Source organism: Aspergillus eucalypticola, assembly GCF_003184535.1.
Source record: "Aspergillus eucalypticola CBS 122712 chromosome Unknown BO83scaffold_32, whole genome shotgun sequence".
NCBI lineage: Eukaryota > Fungi > Ascomycota > Eurotiomycetes > Eurotiales > Aspergillaceae > Aspergillus > Aspergillus eucalypticola.
The window spans coordinates 407,206-425,090 of NW_020290306.1; the positions used below are offsets into that span (position 1 = coordinate 407,206).

At 49.4% G+C, this 17,885-nt stretch overlaps 6 protein-coding genes across 6 annotated transcripts; 3 read left to right on the top strand and 3 right to left on the bottom strand.

The window, feature by feature from the left end:
* Nucleotides 1-503: 503 nt before the first annotated feature.
* On the top strand, nucleotides 504-3,395 carry BO83DRAFT_392907 (putative sterol glucosyltransferase; the record flags this gene model as incomplete). The annotated part of the gene is made up of 7 exons (XM_025532959.1): nucleotides 504-617; nucleotides 658-1,385; nucleotides 1,438-1,595; nucleotides 1,652-2,015; nucleotides 2,071-2,421; nucleotides 2,489-3,135; nucleotides 3,205-3,395. The coding sequence occupies 7 exons, from the start codon at nucleotides 504-506 to the stop codon at nucleotides 3,393-3,395; spliced, it is 2,553 nt and encodes an 850-aa protein (XP_025383768.1).
* A 1,498-nt stretch (nucleotides 3,396-4,893) lies between these two features.
* On the top strand, nucleotides 4,894-6,974 carry BO83DRAFT_440995 (acid sphingomyelinase; the record flags this gene model as incomplete). The annotated part of the gene is made up of 4 exons (XM_025536302.1): nucleotides 4,894-5,034; nucleotides 5,100-5,186; nucleotides 5,234-5,511; nucleotides 5,564-6,974. The coding sequence occupies 4 exons, from the start codon at nucleotides 4,894-4,896 to the stop codon at nucleotides 6,972-6,974; spliced, it is 1,917 nt and encodes a 638-aa protein (XP_025383769.1).
* A 356-nt stretch (nucleotides 6,975-7,330) lies between these two features.
* On the bottom strand, nucleotides 7,331-10,478 carry BO83DRAFT_455776 (putative carboxylesterase; the record flags this gene model as incomplete). Its single annotated transcript, XM_025537041.1, has 8 exons — nucleotides 7,331-8,137; nucleotides 8,184-8,430; nucleotides 8,482-9,097; nucleotides 9,155-9,516; nucleotides 9,567-9,742; nucleotides 9,804-10,037; nucleotides 10,161-10,312; nucleotides 10,347-10,478. 8 exons carry the CDS (start codon nucleotides 10,476-10,478, stop codon nucleotides 7,351-7,353), a joined length of 2,706 nt encoding a protein of 901 aa, XP_025383770.1. The 3' UTR covers nucleotides 7,331-7,350.
* BO83DRAFT_346861 (tetratricopeptide repeat protein 1) lies at nucleotides 10,372-11,812 on the bottom strand. The gene is made up of 3 exons (XM_025528794.1): nucleotides 11,653-11,812; nucleotides 10,966-11,589; nucleotides 10,372-10,915 (listed from the first exon to the last, which is right to left on the bottom strand). Exons 1-3 carry the CDS (start codon nucleotides 11,755-11,757, stop codon nucleotides 10,814-10,816), a joined length of 831 nt encoding a protein of 276 aa, XP_025383771.1. The 5' UTR covers nucleotides 11,758-11,812; the 3' UTR covers nucleotides 10,372-10,813.
* Nucleotides 11,813-11,948: 136 nt separating this feature from the next.
* Nucleotides 11,949-13,226, top strand: BO83DRAFT_411562 (haloacid dehalogenase superfamily protein). Its single transcript, XM_025534322.1, has 3 exons — nucleotides 11,949-12,050; nucleotides 12,105-12,264; nucleotides 12,372-13,226. The coding sequence occupies exons 1-3, from the start codon at nucleotides 12,031-12,033 to the stop codon at nucleotides 13,068-13,070; spliced, it is 879 nt and encodes a 292-aa protein (XP_025383772.1). The 5' UTR covers nucleotides 11,949-12,030; the 3' UTR covers nucleotides 13,071-13,226.
* Nucleotides 13,227-14,226: 1,000 nt separating this feature from the next.
* Nucleotides 14,227-17,208, bottom strand: BO83DRAFT_455791 (uncharacterized protein; the record flags this gene model as incomplete). Its single annotated transcript, XM_025537042.1, has 3 exons — nucleotides 14,227-15,237; nucleotides 15,293-17,042; nucleotides 17,105-17,208. The coding sequence occupies 3 exons, from the start codon at nucleotides 17,206-17,208 to the stop codon at nucleotides 14,227-14,229; spliced, it is 2,865 nt and encodes a 954-aa protein (XP_025383773.1).
* Between the last annotated feature and the right edge of the window lie 677 nt (nucleotides 17,209-17,885).

Consider the following 17,885-nt stretch of genomic DNA (forward strand, 5'->3'; position numbering starts at 1 on the left):
GCATTCATTACAACTATTCGCTGTAGCGACGCGGATCAATCCTCCGGATTTAGCATTGTAAACAAAGGTTGTGATTTGTGTTCTAGAAGGAAGAAAAGAAGGCTATACCCGCATATCACCGCTGCTAGCATTGATTGCTCAGTCCTTGTTATATTGCTACGCATCATGTGTAGTAGATCTTTACTACTGTCTCCTAGTGCCACTCGCTGCCATAGCGACTTTCAAAGAAATGTACCATCGCAGTTCAACATCATGCCAAGCTGATAGATTCTGCCTGTAGTTCTACTTGTGGACTATTCAGTGTCACACTAGTCCACTTCCCGTATGGAAAACGAATACGAAGTACGGCAGGGATTCACTACCAGGGGTTGCACAAAGCTTATTGCCTGTCCCTCATCACCATAAATGTTTCTCCTCCCAGAAGATGCCATGGAGTTTTCTCTTCAAACACTGCTTCCTTCCAATAGGAAGTTGCTCTAACCTACTGGGTGTGCCGTTGAGATATGGAAAAAGACCCACGGCTAGGTTATAGCAACCCTGGTTCATCATCATATGACCAGGCACCGCCGCCCTATTCACCATACACTGATGGTGGACTTGTGGTCGAATCGGCAGACGTACAGGGTGAGCAGATCATTTCCATGACTATGAGCATAGCAGTTTGAGGGAGAATTAACCATCAACGAACCCAATGGCCGCGTCAATGTCGACCTAGATTCAAGCCTGGCAAGAACATTAGCCTCGATAATTGAGCTACAGCAGGAAGATCTCCAAAACCCACCTCCAGATTACTCCCAGGGTCAACCGGTAAAGGACGAGCTGCTGCAACCTGACATTCAACTGAATATCGTGATACAAATTGTGGGCAGCAGAGGTGATGTGCAACCATTCATCGCCTTGGGGACCGAGCTACAAAAATACGGCCATCGTGTCCGAATCGCCACACACGATGTATTTTCTGATTTTGTCACTCAATCAGGTCTTGAGTTCTATCCTATCGGGGGTGATCCTGCAGAGCTGATGGCCTTCATGGTCAAGAATCCCGGGTTAGTACCTCAAATCAGCAGCCTGCGCGCTGGAGAAGTCCAGAAGAAGAGGGCAATGGTAAACGAGATGCTTCATGGCTGCTGGAAGTCTTGCATCGAAGATGACCCTGTTACAAAGATCCCATTTGTCGCAGATGCCATTATTGCAAATCCACCTAGCTTTGCCCATGTCCATTGTGCGCAGGCTTTGAGTATTCCGGTTCACCTCATGTTCACCATGCCTTGGACTAGTACCAAGGCTTTCCCTCACCCACTTGCTAACCTGAGCTCCTCTGATATGAATCCAAATGTAGCAAACTGGGTTTCTTATGGTGTGGTAGAATGGCTTACATGGCAAGGGTGCGTGCAAACCCTTGATCGGTAAGAACTCGTGACTAACATTGTCGCATAGGTTGGGAGATGTTGTCAATCGATGGCGGGCATCCATCGATTTGGAACCGGTTCCAACCACGGAAGGCCCCAGGCTGGCTGAAACGTTGAAGATTCCTTTCACTTATTGTTGGTCACCCGCCTTGATCCCGAGGCCGCGGGACTGGCCAGCTCATATTGGTAGGCACTCGTTGAATAGTTGTTGCTACTGGCTACATGTAAAACTAATGGATTAGATGTGTGTGGTTTCTTTTTCAGGGATATGCCATCGTACGAACCGCCACCCGACTTGAAGGAATTCTTAAGGTCGGGAGCGACTCCAATTTATATAGGCTTCGGCAGCATCGTGATTGATGACCCTCAGAAAATGACAGAGATCATTTTAGAAGCGATCGCGAGAACTGGCGTACGTGCCATTATATCACGGGGCTGGAGCAGACTAGGTGGTATGCCCAGTTCCGATGTCTACTACATTGATGATTGCCCTCATGAGTGGCTTTTCAAGCACGTTGCTGCTGTGGTGCACCATGGGGGTGCTGGGACAACCGCGTGTGGTCTTGCTAACGGCCGACCGACTACCATTGTGCCCTTTTTTGGGGAGTAAGTACTGTTTAGAAAAGTACTTCCTGCCAATCTGAATGCTAACTTATTGAAGCCAACCATTTTGGGGCAGTATGGTGGCAAGATCTGGCGCTGGCGCTAGGCCAATTCCTTATGCTTCACTGAACGCAGAAAATTTGGCTGGAGCCATCGCTTTCTCGCTGAGACCAGCCGCGGCAAATTCCGCTCGAGACATTGCTTTGAAGATGCAGCATGAGTCAGGAGTAGCAGCAGCAGTTCGATCCTTTCATCGCCATCTTCCGCTGAACAGGATGCGTTGCTCCCTTATACCGAATCAGCCTGCTACTTGGACTTACAAGAGGCCCAAGAGTATCATAGGCCTTTCTAAAGTTGCCGTTCAGTTATTGATCGACAACGGCAAAATCAATGCAAAGGAGCTTCGGTGGTGAGCATTGTTTTCTCAATTAAGGCGTGCTAAAATTTTGCATGTGCTGACTCGAGGTTCATACTAGCAATGCCATCAATCCGATACATATCGAAAACCGCCGCTGGGACCCCGTGACCGGCATTCTCTCAGCCTCTACAAGTACAGGATCTGCAATGCTTAAGTCGACCGGGGAGATGCTTTACAACCCATATAAGGAATACACATCCAGTCGTTTTCCAAAGCCACCAATATCGCGGACTGGATCTGCACTTTCTATACCTACAATATCGTCGTCTTCTAAATCTCTCACGACTCTTTCCGAGGCAAGTAGGCGGCCTTCTGAACCGATGAATGCGGAGACTCCTATCAACGATGGACCCAACAAAAACGCGTTATCAACGGCAGGAAATATGGTCGGAGCTTCTCTGAAGGGCTTTGGCAAGTTCACCGGAGCATACTTCAAAGGCGTGGTGGTAGACATTCCCTATGCTGCTGCTGAGGGTTTCCGACAGGTTCCTCGACTCTATGGAGAGGAACCTAAGCAGTATGGCACAGTTCGTGATTGGAAATCTGGTGCTACTATGGGCGGCAAGAACTTTGTTGATGGCATGACAGATGGTTTCAAGGGGTTATTCACTCAGCCTATCAAAGGAGCGAGGGAAGAGGGGGCGCTAGGGGCTGTTAAAGGATTTGCAAAAGGAACCATTGGGCTTGCGACTAAAGTTCCTTCGGGTAAGTACAATATTTTCGAATGATTGCCCACCTCGTATCGAACGATCGCTGATTGGTATTTGCGTATAGCTGGGATTGGTCTTGTCGCGTACCCTTTTCAAGGCATCGCGAAAATGATTGAAGCAGCCGTCAGGTCTAAGACCGGGAAGACGATCCTTCTTGCCCGACTCAGGGATGGATACTCCATGACAGAGCGAGCCCACATATCGGAAGATGAGCAGCAGTATCTGTTACGGAGGTTCCAGGCTTTGGCTGGATGATGATTCACGATATTCCCTAAAACTTTGCTTCTGTAAGCCGGTGTGATATCATACCTACCATGTAGCAGTGAGCTGGAAACTACTAGTATATATATTAATATGGAATGTCCCCACTTATAGAGTGTTTATCAATGTAAAGTACTTATTACCAGATGAACTCGCAAAGAGCCCACATGATTGCTCCCGAAGAACATCCAAAGTATGAATTAGTAGAGTAGGGTGCAAACTAAGACGAGACAACGTTGTTCTATCGGGTCCGCATTTCTCACTCACTCACTGCTTCCTTTCTCCGAACAGCAATGCTACAAGATTACAGATCCAGCAATAGACAGCCCTTGGAGACACTGATATTATCAGAGCGAAAAGACCGCTATTATTTGAGTAACGGCGCAATGCGGCAACTGAGGGTCTCGGCGGGCGCTACAAGCTCACATGATGTTGCCGGTATTGAACACTATGATCCCCAGCATTTGTTGCTCATCGAAGTGTACTTTCGCCGACCTTTTCATGGCGTTTCTGCAGCACTAATGCATCCCATAGCTTACCTAAATTAGAACCATTATTAAACTTCTGGTGTGGCTCGATTCAGTAGCATACCAAAACGCTGGACAATGTGGGCTAGTATTGCTGTCAGACCAGGTGAGGGACAAATGCATATCACATACCTACCTTTCTATGCTATTGGCACCAATGGCCCAGTGAAGTGCCAGCCTCATCTCAAAAGCAATAACTTATCTCGCTCGCACCTTAATATCATCTGATCAGCAGGGCTCCCAATATATCAAACCTGATGTATTGGAAGTGAGCCTTGGCCTATCGATGATTTGGATTATGTGACAATCAAACTAGCATCTGCCAGTTGCTGATTCCTTTTGAATTATTACATGTGCTAGTCAAAGGAAACTGGAAAATGCGTTTCTGCTCAGATGCCTGGTTCTATGTACAAAATTTGGGCTTATTGTCGTGCATAAGGTGACAGGAGATAGCGTCCGATACCAAACCAGGACGGGAAGGCGTCGCCGAGACAGTCACCAGATTGCTTATCACTATCCACATTAGCGTGCAACCAATTCCGTGACAATCCGGCTTTCATCCATTGCCCCTGCAGAGCTAAATTGATTTTAATTTCTGTCCGGGCCTGACGCCAGCCTGTCCTCCAATCGGCAGCACAAGGGCCTCGGCATGCCCTCGCTGTCATGAAGCCCACGCTGCCCTATCTCCACCGGCTATTTACCCACCATTCAATCATTGCGGAGCTCAGAAGAACGTGCAGAAAGGCGGAACCATTTTTGTCCGCATCCATTTAGAGTCATATGGATGATCTATACTATGTGCGTTTGAACAGGTGATCAGGGGGTACTGGCAGAGGCACCACCCTCCATGGGCTATGATCGTCGGTCCTATATGGTCGAACCTATATAAGGCGCGCAACAAACCCTTGGCTTTGGGCTGTTGAACTGCAACTCCGTCTGTTGCACCAATCTTGATAATAGGCGAAATGAGAATTTCAGGCTTATTGTGTTTTGGGGCCCTTGCCGGTGTTGCTCTCGCTTCTACCGAGACTGGGATCGCCAAAAGGTCGACAATCAGCGAGATCTTGACTGATATCGAGGATGATGCCACCTGTGCGGCATGTGAGGTCTGTCGCTCCTCTGGGTAAATTGATAACAGCGCTTGATGCTCACTCTTCGTACATACTCGTAGGCTCTTCTTGTTGTTCTGCAGGCCCTTGCACACTTGGGCAATGATGACTTTGTCGATGTGATCACGGAAGTCTGCATCTTAGCTGGGGTAGGCTTCCAAATCACTTCTCTGTTGAACCAGGCTGAATTTTCCAGGTTGATGACGACGATGTCTGTGAGGGTGCAATTGCCCGTGAAGGCCCAATCTTGGCTCATGACTTGCGCAACATGGATGTTCCGTCAAAGACAGCAGTTCTATTCTGTACAACTATTTTCGGGCTGTGCGATTACCCTGCAGTGGCCGAATATACTGTGGATTTCCCATCTGCCAAACCCGCAAATGCGTCACGTCCGACATCAAGCGGAGAGACTCCTCTGCAAATTGTCCACATCAGCGACATCCACGTTGATCTCTCGTACGAGACTGGCGCTAAGTATGCGATCTTCACCCAGCTGTGGGAAGACAACGACTAACCATTCTGCCAGCTACAACTGCACCAAGCCCATTTGCTGCCGTCCCTATACTTCCTCCGACGACCCAGGTGTGACAGACTACCCGGCTGGCGAATACGGAAACCATAACTGCGATGCTCCCCTCACACTGGAAGAGAGCATGTACTCAGCTATCAACGACCTCGTCCCCAACGCCTCGTTCGTCATATTCACCGGCGACGTCGTTGAAGGTGCCGTCTGGTTAGTCAACGAAACCGAAGTAACCAACGACTTAAACGATGCCTACAACTCCCGAATGGCCGACTACTTCGACCTCGTCTACGGCGTCACCGGTAACCACGATTGCGCCCCAGTGAACTCCTTCCCGCCAGCTGATATCGACACCACCATCTCCAGCCAGTGGGCATACGACACCCTCTCCTCCGACTGGAGCCAATGGATTGGATCCACCGCCGCCAGCACAGCCGACGACTACGGCGCCTACTCAGTCAAATACTCCGGCGGAAACCTGCGCATCATCTCCTTCAACACCAACCTCTACTACAAAGAAAACTTCTGGCTCTACGAGAAAACCATGGAAAAGGACCCCAGTGGGCAGCTCGCCTGGCTCGTCGACGAGCTCTCCGCAGCAGAAACAGCCGGCGAACGCGTCTGGCTAATGGGCCACATGCCCATGGGATCCGGCGACACCTTCCACGACGCCTCCAACTACTTCAACCAGATCATCCAGCGCTACGACGCCACCATCGCCGCCGTCTTCTACGGCCATACCCACAAAGACGAGTTCGAACTCGCCTACTCCAACTACACAGACCAGTCCGCTGACACTGCATCCATGATGTCCTACATCATGCCCGCCATGACCCCCACCTCCGGTAACCCTGCGTTCCGCGTCTACTCCGTCGACCCCGTCACCTTTGGTGTCCTCGACTTCACCGAATACATCACCAACATGTCCAGCTCAACATACCAGACAAACCCCACCTGGGAGAAATACTACTCTGCTAAAGAAACCTACGGATCGCTACTTGACCCGCCCGTTACAGACAGTGCCGCGGAGCTAACCCCGGCTTTCTGGCACAATGTCACGGTTCTCTTTGAGAACGATGACTCCGTCTTCCAGGATTATTATGCCCGTAAGAGCCGTGGCTGGGATGTCTCCGAGTGTACCGGGGATTGCAAGACAGATGAGATCTGTCAGTTGCGTGCTGCTGAGTCGCAGTATAATTGTGTGGAAATTACCCCTGGGATTAGCTTTAAGAAGCGGGATGCTATTACTACTAGAGATACGAGCACGAATCCTAGGGAGAGTACCTGTGGTGAGTCGGTGGTGGGTCAGATGTTTTCGAGCTTTGATAATGCTGTCGAGGCGCTGATTAAGGCTACGGAGACGAAGCTGGGTTCGGGGTTCCTTAATACTACGGTTAACGCGACTATTTCTTAGAATGTGTGTGGGGGGAGGGGTGGTGTTTAGTCCGGAGTTGTGGTGGGGAGTGTTGGTGTGTGACTAGTTGTGATTGTTGAGTCTAAATAATGCTGGAGACAGAGCGGCACTCGAATCACACAGCAATTTCTATCTGATACCCTTACGTACTCGGCTGCAGTTCTATTTCATATGTCTTCTTCAGCCAATTGTTAGAACTGCAAAGTAATCATGAGCTACATAAGTTAAGTATTGAGGGCATCAATCATAATTAAAGCTCCAAAAGCCCCCAGAAACAAGAAACACCCAACTATCTCTACTAACAATAGTCATCTGGGGATGATCCCTTCAGCATAGTTTGAAGTCCGCCAATGCCTTGAACCAGCGTGACAGCTCGTCAAGGTGTAAATGTGATCGACGTCCCAGTTTCACCAGGCCCGCCGTTCAGTTGCAGGCTGTGCAGTACCACTTTGAAGAGGCCCCAGGTATGGCATGGAACGATGATAAGATTCCTTGGGGTCGTGTCAATTCTATGCCAGCCTCGACTCTGCAGAATTTGTCTGATGTTGCAAATATCCCTGAAAATGAACTGCCACATGTGCCGTAAGATGTAGTGCATATCGAAGGGGGTTCCGATGAGAGGAACGAGAATCAATCCAGGGCAAGATCCAAAGAGAGTGTACCCCAATTCATTCGTTACTTGCCATGCCATCGTAACAGTGCCAAGCAGTTTGGGGATATATCCCGCTTGAAGGTCACGAAAATTGTTGTACGCTTGCAGTTCCGTCTCGTAGTAAAACATCATGGCCCTTTGGAGATGCTCTTCTCTTTGATACAAGCTAAGAGTATTTTGTGGATCTTGACTGCATGCAGTATTACTTGATGGCTGTGCATTCGACATGGCTGGCCATGACCCATAATACCGATATCCCGCTTCGATGGCATGGCACCAATTCGGACAGCCAAACCTCAATCGCATGCCTGGTGTAAAGCGTCTGTCGAACATTCTGACCTGTAGTGTTCCGCCTAAAGTGCCCAGAGGCCCCTTGACTTGGACGGTCACCGCACACGCCTTCCAAAAGGGTTTATGCACGTCCACGATTCGGCATGTCAATGATATTGGCTGACCTTGGAAGTAGTTGACGGAATTCAATATTATAATGTTGCCACGGAAGTAGGGAGTCCTTCGATAGTTATCAAACTGTGCGTTTCATGGTGACGGTCACCTACCCTTCTCCATTGCCGGCACCATATTGCGGAAACCATGGGCGTGAAGGGTCGTAAGGTACAGGTTCTCCTGGAAGCAGTATTCTTCTCTGCTGCATTATAGGAGAGTATAAGAATGAGACAATAGGAATAGTTAGGATATTTAGGTCCGTGTGCGGAAGAAAAAGTAGAAGAGTTGGTTTGTTGAGAAAGGAATAATGAATGCAGTCTAGGCGTTCCTCCTGTTCAATAAGGAAGTCGCAACCTTGGTCTTTCCATTGCAAGTTACACGTCTCATACATTCAAATCTTGCAATACTAACTTCTCATAAATACGGCAGCGACCCTTGCCAGTTCATCCAAGGACGCTCCGTCAGAGAGATCGAATAAAACCGGCCTTCGTCGGGTGTGGTCACCAAAGGCTTGAGCTACTTGTGCAACTGTCTCTCCCTCAGAGGAGGGCCCGTAGACTCGCGCCGTAAATCCTTTCTCGATGTCGCCGTCTATCACGGCAGGCCATGGTCTAATGCCATGGCAAAACTTGAAGAAATCAACTGCGAACGCAGCTGCTATCTTCTGCTGCGGAGGAGTCAAGAACTCTCTGAAGTTCTGGAACAGGTAAGCGACATCCAATATGTGGCCAGCCTTGCTCTTCCAAGGTCCATCCCAAGGATTTCCCTCGTTGAAGTAGTAGACATTTGTATACCCTTTCCACCCACGCGTGTATGTCAGCGTTGGCGCCAATATGAAGATATCGTTAAGGTAGTTGAGAACCGCAGGGAAAGCCTCATCGTCCGTAGTTTCGGCAGTCAACCCGTATCCTGCCAGTATCTGTGTCGCCAGTTCTTGCTTGGTGGGAAAGACGGAGTGAACGGCTTTCGCAAATCGCCCTGCACATGCGTTCTTCAAATGAGGCAGCAGGATAGCGAGAATGTTGATCTAGAAAAGTAAGTGTAAGTTCAAAATACCTGAATATTCGTATTCTCGACCACTCACATCATACTGGGCATCACCAATCAATAAATCGCGACACCACTGTTTTCCCCTGGGGATATCGCTTGCCAAATCAGCTACCTGCGCATATGTTACGGCAGACGGAACCATGTCTCCATCAACCGCAGGAGCATTTAAGACAGATGGAGGAAGTTTAGCAAGCAGATCTTGGCCCGGTGTTTCCAAAAGGGCCTTGATCCTTTCGTCCGACGTAGCATTTTGCAATCCAAGTGCCGACATCGCGTGTTGATAGTTGCCCTCGTGCGCGTCGTATGGCAGAGCCTGGACAAAGAACCGAGAGCCACTCATCAAAATAGCGCGTTTGAATAGCGGTGTTTCGGAGTCGAGATGGAATGTGACGGAGGCTATACTGTTCAGTTCCCTTCCTTTAGAGGAGAAACGAGAGAAGGCTTACCTGCCCCAGCACTCATCCCAGCGACAGTGATGTTTTCGGGATCCCCTCCAAAGTCCACAATGTGCCTGTGTACCCATTCCAAAGCCACTCTCTGATCCCGAAGTCCATTGTTGGCTTTATACCCAGCGTTGCGCAGCTCATTGGAGGTCAAGAATCCAAATGGCCCTAAACGATAGCTTGATTAACGTTAAGTAACCCGTACTTGGCTTTGTGTATAGCCACAATAAATCTACTCACTTGATCGATACCGCAACAATTGGTAGTCCATTGTCAATGGACAACTTGACGAAACGCTCGTAGTCAAACTGAGGCCAGGAATTCGCCCCAATCATGAGACCACCGCCATGGATGAAGACAAACACGGGTAGTCTCGAATGCGCAGAAGTGCCTGAAGGGACAGCAATATTCAGGTTCAGACAGTCCACATCCGACTGGATGAGCTCCTTCTTGGGTAGGGTGTGTTGAATCGCACTGAGTTCCAAGTCACAACCACCTAGGGGTGATAACGCGGTTGGTCTATAAAGACCTCGTTTAGTGTGTGACCGATCAGAGAAGCCAAGAAGCCATGCAGCTTTCAATGATCAAATGACTTACCCATCTTTAGTTGCGTCAAGAACGCCTCCAGCGCGCCTTTCGACTAGTTCTGCATCTGCAAGTCTATTCTTCAAGGTGGCATACTTGATACCCAAGAACTGGGTGACACCATTCGTGGTTTTCCCGCGAATTTCACCAAGATGTGTAGTGGTCTGAATCATGTTTGACATTGTGTGATTTATAAACAATGAGAGAGAGGAAAGATGTAGTCGTGGAGAGGAATGGTGTTGATTTGAGTTGATGGCAGTCCGGAGTTAAGGATATAGCAACCCGCTCGGAAATCCCCCAGTGCGGATATGCGGGGATCCCCATGTCCATCTTGACTCTTTCTGGTATCGCCCTGCCCCCAGCTCTGTTGACACTCGGTCCGATGCTGCAGCTGCTAAGCGACTTCAATCAGACCATGGCTGTCGCGTTGCTTTGGCTGCGCTCAACATAAGGCATGGCCCAACCGCTGTTACTTGACCACGACTACAACAGTAGTAATCCAAACCCCTACTGTCCTGTCAATGATTTGTAAATATCGTCTACCAAGGGAACCCATGTCGGGCATGAAATGACGACTAATTTAAATGACGCTCAGCTATCAAAAATTCAAACTCCGCGATGCACCATAACCGGCCAATCTATCAGCGCATCAACTAACTGGAAGCTCATGACTGGAAGTTCATGCTATATCCACCCGTCTTCGGATCCTGCACAAAGTTGAAGTTATCTGTCGACAGCCCAAACGGCTTAAGGAATCCATTACCCAGCTATAGTCCGTTAGCATATCACCAGGTAACCTTGAGGCACATTGACTTACATCCTTGAGCTTCCCCATCATCTCCCCCATCTCCTTCTCCCTCGCTTGACCGATCTTCGCAGGCAACTCCCGAAGAGCCTTCTGCACAATTCGCTTATCGTCTGATGGTAAATTGTCCATGGCAGCCAACTCCTTATAATCCTCTTCCGCCCCTTGCAGGTTCCCCCAGCCACCGAGCTGCATTTTCGCCCGCGCCCGTCGCATGAGCGCCTTTGCGCGAATACGCAGCACATCCCGTTTCCTCTCATCCTGCTTTTGTAACCGCTTCAGCTCTTCCTCGGCTTCGTCATCGTCACCCGTTATCTCGACCACGGCGTCTTCGCCACTCGACTCTTGCGGCTGCTTTCCATTGACACCCTCCGCATCTGCTGTCCCTGTCGCTGAAGGAACCACCTTATCCAAGCGATCGATGCATGCTGTCGCTGAGTCGACAGACGCTTTCCAGTCTTCAAGTTTCAGATAACATGCGGCCATGTTGCTTCGCAGAACGGCGACTTCGTAGTCGAGGTAGTTGGGGCATGAGGCGAGGGCGCGGTCGTAGCACGAGATAGCTTGGTCATAACACGCTGCGGTAAATAGTTTGTTGGCTTCGGCTTTGATGGTATGGGATTCTTCTAAGAGTCGCTGGTTTTCGCATCCATATCAGTATCCTGCTGGTAGTGAGGGGCAGGAAGTAGTTATGCTCACCGTTTCTTCTTCAGCGGGGAAGCGCGCATCGTGAAACATGTCCTCTTCTTCTTCCCCGTCACTGTTAGCCGTATTGTCGGCCTTTTGTTTCGCGTCGTTCGTCATATTTGTCCTTATTGTTGTAGGCTCACCAAGTCCGTGTATTCCACTGGTGGTTTGCTTCGCTGTAGTGGTTCCAGAAGCTACTTGCAGCTCCGCGGAGTCGGCGAGTCGGAGTCGGAGATGCCGCTGCCCCTCTTTGCCTGAGGCACTGACTTCCCCTCCTGCCGATCTCCGATACTCATTCATCGGTAACGGTCAAGGTGCATAATTGCTGTTAAACATCAACGCTGGGCGCATTATCCTCGCATCTAGATATCCGAGGAGCCTACCTGCAATATGCCTAGCTCAGCTCAAAAGTATGACTTTAAATACCCGCTCAAATAGCTCGCAATTAGCTGATTGATACCCAGTCTACCCCGCGTGCGGGCATGTCTCTTCGACATGGATGGCCTGCTCATCGACTCCGAGGACAAATACACGGATATCACCAATGCCATTCTTCAGGAATATGGAAAGCCTTTGCTGCCGTGGTCTATCAAGGCTCAATTGCAGGGTCGTCCTCAACCAGATGTAAGTACACTCTCTTACCCATCTTCCGAGTTCCCCACTGCAGTTCATCCCATATCCCCACCCTCCTTCCCATCTCCTATATTCATTCCTCTGACTGTCCATTCCAGGCCAGCCGTATCTTCCACCAATGGGCCCAGCTCCCCATCTCTCCCGAAGAATATGCCGCGAAGCAATCCGCCCTTCAGGAGAAATTCTTCCCTCAATCCCAGCCCCTTCCGGGCGTCAGGGACCTCCTCGCCAAGCTTGTTTCCACTCAAACCACTGACCAGCCCGTGCACCTTGCCCTGGCCACCTCTTCCCACAGCCGGAACTTCAAGCTGAAGGCCAGCCATCTGGGCGAGTTGTTTTCCGCATTCCCCAAATCCCAACAGGTCCTGGGCGACGATCCCCGCATCGGCAAAGGACGGGGTAAGCCGCTTCCCGATATCTATCTGCTCGCGCTAGAAACCATCAACTCGAGCCTGCGCGAAAAGGGAGAGACCGAGATCAAGCCTGAGGAGTGTTTGGTCTTTGAGGACGCGGTGCCTGGCGTTGAGGCCGGTCGGAGGGCCGGTATGCGGGTTGTTTGGGTCCCGCATCCCGGATTGTTGGAGTCGTATAAGGGGCGTGAGGAAGAGGTGCTGGCTGGGCTTACTGGGGAACATAAGGAAGAAGAGAAGACCGAGCCGGAGCGTGAGGCCGATGAACTGGTCGCCGGTCGGTTGAAGAGTGCCGGTAAGCCCGGTAAGATCGGTGACGGGTGGGGAGAGTTGTTGCCTTCTTTGGAGAATTTCCCATATGAACGTTATGGAATTAAACTTGCGTGATTTCATTTCTTGTCTACCGGGCTATTATAGACATGAAGTTTCTGGCAATCTAGAAATGTACAGCCACGTCAGGCAAAGCTTTGATACCCGTGAGAAAATAGGAAAGACTATGTACCCCAAAGGATAACGCAGAAGCAGAAGAAAAACAAATCTCAGAAGCAGAAAATTTCAATTAAAATCAAATGTGTGAGAACACAACTGTAGCAGAGAATCAAATAAAGTCAAATACGTAACTGGAAAGAACAGAAGCAGAAAATCAAATCCTAGAAGCAGCGAATAGAATCAATTTCCCGCCAAATTCACAGAATATTGAAAGAAAACAAAAAGGAAACATTAAGCACCAGAACTCTTACAAAAACAGGAGAAAGGCATGTACCTGAAGGAAAGCGAAAAAGAGACAAATGTCGAAGTAAATTGAAGCAAAAACAGTGCATGAGACCAGCTCAGCACCGATTTAATCAAAAGTGACGACCAAATTGTCGTACACATTAGCCTCAATTTCCCAAAGGGCGCACCTTCTGAATGTGGTCTTTCGAGACAATGCAGTAGAGGATCCTGAGTGTAGAGCCAATGCGAAAGTATTCCAGTCACGAGAGAAAAGAAGAAAAGAAGATGGGTGGTATTCCAATGGGAACGCCAGAAAGCGAGTCGGAGTTGGGTATCATCGACTGGGGTATCACAAAACAACTACAACTGCCAAAAGCCTCTGTGGATTTCGTAGATCGTAATTTCGTAGACCAAACCAGATGTAGTAGATGGTATGTCGGTCTTGACTCTATTATGAGGAGATGTATGTTCTTGTAAATCGAGAAATGAGATGTATTCGTAAGACGTAAGTCCTGTTGTCCTTTCCTGTCTGTCGTAAAAGCCTGTTATCGTCGTAAACAATCATAAAGTAGATTTTTGACAAGTAACTTGTGCTGTCGCGCGCTTTCTGCGTGTAAATATTATGTGTTGTGTTCAGAGTGGTTTGAGAGTTGTATCATAACGAGCACCAAGTTCTTTCGCGTTGCTGTCTTATGTAGAGTCCGTTATTATGTTCAAAGGTTCGTTGAGTAGTGTATTGACAAGCAACTGGTGTCGTCGAGTCCCTTTTCTATCATATGAGCCTGTTCGATGATCTTTTCGACGAGTGGTTCTTATGTTTGAGGTGCAATTAATGCTGCCGTTTGGCCGAAGGAGAATCGTCCTCGACGTCCGTTTCTTCCCTTCTGCGCTTACGTGTACCTGATACAGGACCTTGCATCTGTGCTTGATGTCCCATGTGAGGCTGGTGGCCCATCTGGGGTTGGTGGCCCATCTGAGGTTGGTGGCCCATTTGGACCGGATTTCCCATCTGTTGTGGGTATCCCATCTGTGAGTATGGATGAGATTGCGAAGCGAGTTGGTTGTAATTCACCATCAAGTTCCGTCCCAACAGGGTGTTGATTGTTTGCTCTGGATCGTACGGATGAGGAGACGCCTGGGCGGTTGGAGGCATTGTGACGGACCCGGCATTTTGTCTTGGGTGAGAGGTTGGGCCCATCATTCGGTTGTTGTAAGCTTGAGCAGCGGCAACTCTGTTCAAAGGTACCGACTGGTATCCCTGTGGGCCTGGTCTGACTTGTGGCACAGGTGTAGGTGTTCCTGCGCTCATCGCCATTTGGTATCTAAATTTGTTGGAAGGGGCCATTATGTTCATCTGCTGGGACGCGTTGGATGGAGTGGCAGGGGGAGGGTTTCTTCCAGTCGCTGCAATGTTGCCAGGGGTGTTGTTTGGGGTCATTGCAGCACCGGCGTTGTTTACTGGAGGCACGGTAGCCATGGTGGGCATAGCAGACGCTGTGGGCATTGTAGGTGCTGCAACCCTAACCGGCTGGTTGATGGTGGTAGACTCAGCTGCCTTTCTGGCTCCGAGAACTTGCTTGCCCGCGTTCATCACTTCACCTTTACGCTTGTTCAAAGTCTTATTGGCAATGACACGCTTTTGAGCAGCCTGTGGATCATCAACAAATTGATGCATGTATGGGGCATCTAATAGATGCTTGCAAATTGTTTTTTGGGTTTCGAGACAATCTAGAACTTTAGTCATGCGTTCAGCGAACGTCAGCAAATCGCTCGTGATCTTTCTCTTCAGTCCATGAGCTGCCAACAACGAGCCCGAGATTTGTCTGGTAATAACGCAATCCTAAATGCAACGTTAAATCCACTCCACAACAGTACCGCCTGGCTCCACAACTTACCAGTATCTCCCAGCACACACATTCGACTCTCTCGGCGCTATACTTGCCCTCTTTAAATGGCTTGATCATTCCAGGGTTGTCCTCGGCGTTCTTGAAACTGAGCATCGCCTTGGTGAGAGCCCTAACAATTGCCTGTTTTTGCAGATCGTTGGTGGGCAGGGTTGAGTCCTCTCGAACGCCATCCTGCACCGGGCGTGCTGCCCTAGCTTCCTCAACTGAAGAGTACAGCGTACCGCAGTCCATATTATAAGCTTCCGGGTTCATCAGCCGGTCCATCAGCGAAACGGGGCTTGGCTGTGGGTTATGAACAGTGGTCTGGGCGGTCATGACCGGCTGGCCAGATATATCAATTGGGAAGGTGGCTTCGCCTTGACCGGGGGGCGGATAATGACCATCAGAGGGGCTGTTCTGCTGCACAGAATTTCTGCTGCTTCCAGATGATATGCCTTGGTTGAATTCCTCAACTGCCCCAAGTTGGCCAGGGAGGTATTCGGGCGGACTGGAGTGCATTGGTTCAGATCCAGTCTCAGGCGAAGATTGGATCAGGGTGCTGTTCTGGCAAGCAACCTTCTGAGAAGGGAAGATACCCTGATACACTTGAGTCCCTTGCTGGGGTGTAAATCCAGTGATCTGATTTCCGATGCTCTGATGTCCAGTCATCTGGCTTCCGACGAACTGATGCTCATTCATCTGATTCCCGGCGAACTTATTTCCAGCCATCTGATGTCCAGTGAACTGGCTTCCAGGGTTGCCGGTAACCTGATCGGCAGGCGAAGATGCTTTGCATTTCTGCGGCGTCCCAGAATGTCCGGAAGAACCAGAACTAGAACGGATTCTATCCACTTGGTTTTCCGGCATAGTAGTTGCGTGGGGCCCACCAGCAGCATAGACTGGCTGCGAAGGTGGAGTACTCTTTTGAGAACCATTTGAAGAGACGTCCTGCACTCCGGTTACATTGCCGAGCATGCTTGCGGCCTGGTCAGTGGGGATGGCGTTGTATGAGCTCCTTGAGATGTTATCCAGATGGTTGCCCGGGGCATTTCCCACGAGGTTGCTGGTAGCGTTGTTCACGTAGTTGTTTCCACGATTAAAGAAGTCCTCATTGTCGGCCTCAGTAAATGAGACGCCCGAGTTATTGACAGCAACACCAGCCCCAAGAGCATAACAAGGGAGGGTAGAGTAACCGCTCGGTAGTGATTCGCGCGTTTGCTTCAAGGTGGTTTGCTGAACACCGTTTATAGGACCCATGATAGGGCCAATCACACCAGTGAAGTAAGTAGAAGCAATTACACGGGCATCTGGAGGCGCCAGATCTCCCATATGTTGGTTTACAGGCACAGACCCTGAATGCATCAAAGCCGTAGCGGCGGATTGCCCAGTAATGCTAGGGTTCAGGTCTCCAGACATGATTCCAGGCTGAGGTATAGCCGTAGCAGTGGGCTGCCCAGTAGTACCGGGATTCATGTTCTGGACAGCCGCAGTCTGATCAGAATTATCAATATCCTCATTGGGGTTGGTTTGGTTATCCCCCATTTCAGGCGATACTTCGTTGTCGAGGATTGCAGAACGACTGTGCTCTGAATCCGACGGAGGCAATGCCGACAGATTTGTATCCTCTCCCGTAGTGAACGGATCAGAAAGATCCCCCAAAACACCAGCGTCCTGCGCCATGAAGGTGCTTGGGAGGTCATGAATTGAAAAGGTTTGAGCATTGTTAGTATGCCCTTCTGGTGCTGTAACGTAGTTACAACTAGCATATAAAGTTAGGTGCTGTTGACACTAAAGGACAGAAACAAGCGAGTGGATACTTACCCGTTGTTTGCCCCCATCCAACCTTCAAAGAGTGCCTCGAATTCTCCGTTCTCAGTGAAGGACACATCGTTCACCAGTGCTCCTGTAGGAGAAAAGGTAGCCATTTCGGAAAATGACCAACACTGGTCCTTTGCTGGACGAGATATCCGAAGACTCGTTCCTGAACGCGTTTTTGAAAGTTCCAGAAGCAGGAATAAACAAGGACAACTTGACCAAAGTGTTGATGTATATGAAATAAGCAAATCCAACGTCCTTAGGGCTACAATATGCCTGTGAAGCAAGATGTTTGATTGATCACAAGAAGCTCTGTACTCTGAGGAATGAGGATTGTAGACACAAGGAATATGGAAAGAAGAGAAGAGGGAAGGGGAGAGAAGTTAAGTACTGTGTGAAAACTCAGGCATTTTGTGAATTTTGCATGCTATTCACTACCTGTGAATGGAATCACAAACACATTAACACACTTGCCTTTGAGTAGGGAATTAGGATCCACTGGGCTGTAGAAAAACCCATAGTAAAGGCCGAAAAGTGGAATCCAGGCCAAGCCACCCCATCTCCAGGCAACAAGAACACTGCACATGGGAAAATAAACTGGTTGAAAGCTCAAATTGATTCTATCTGTGTTTGGTAGACATATTGGTAGGCGTGGCTGGATTCACAGGACTCACGTTCACAGATCCCAGTTCACAGATTCACGTTCACGTTGGTGGAGGGGTTGCTTGAATTCACGCATTCACAAAGTGGAGATGAAACAGCGTGAATCTGTGAATTTCTGACATCC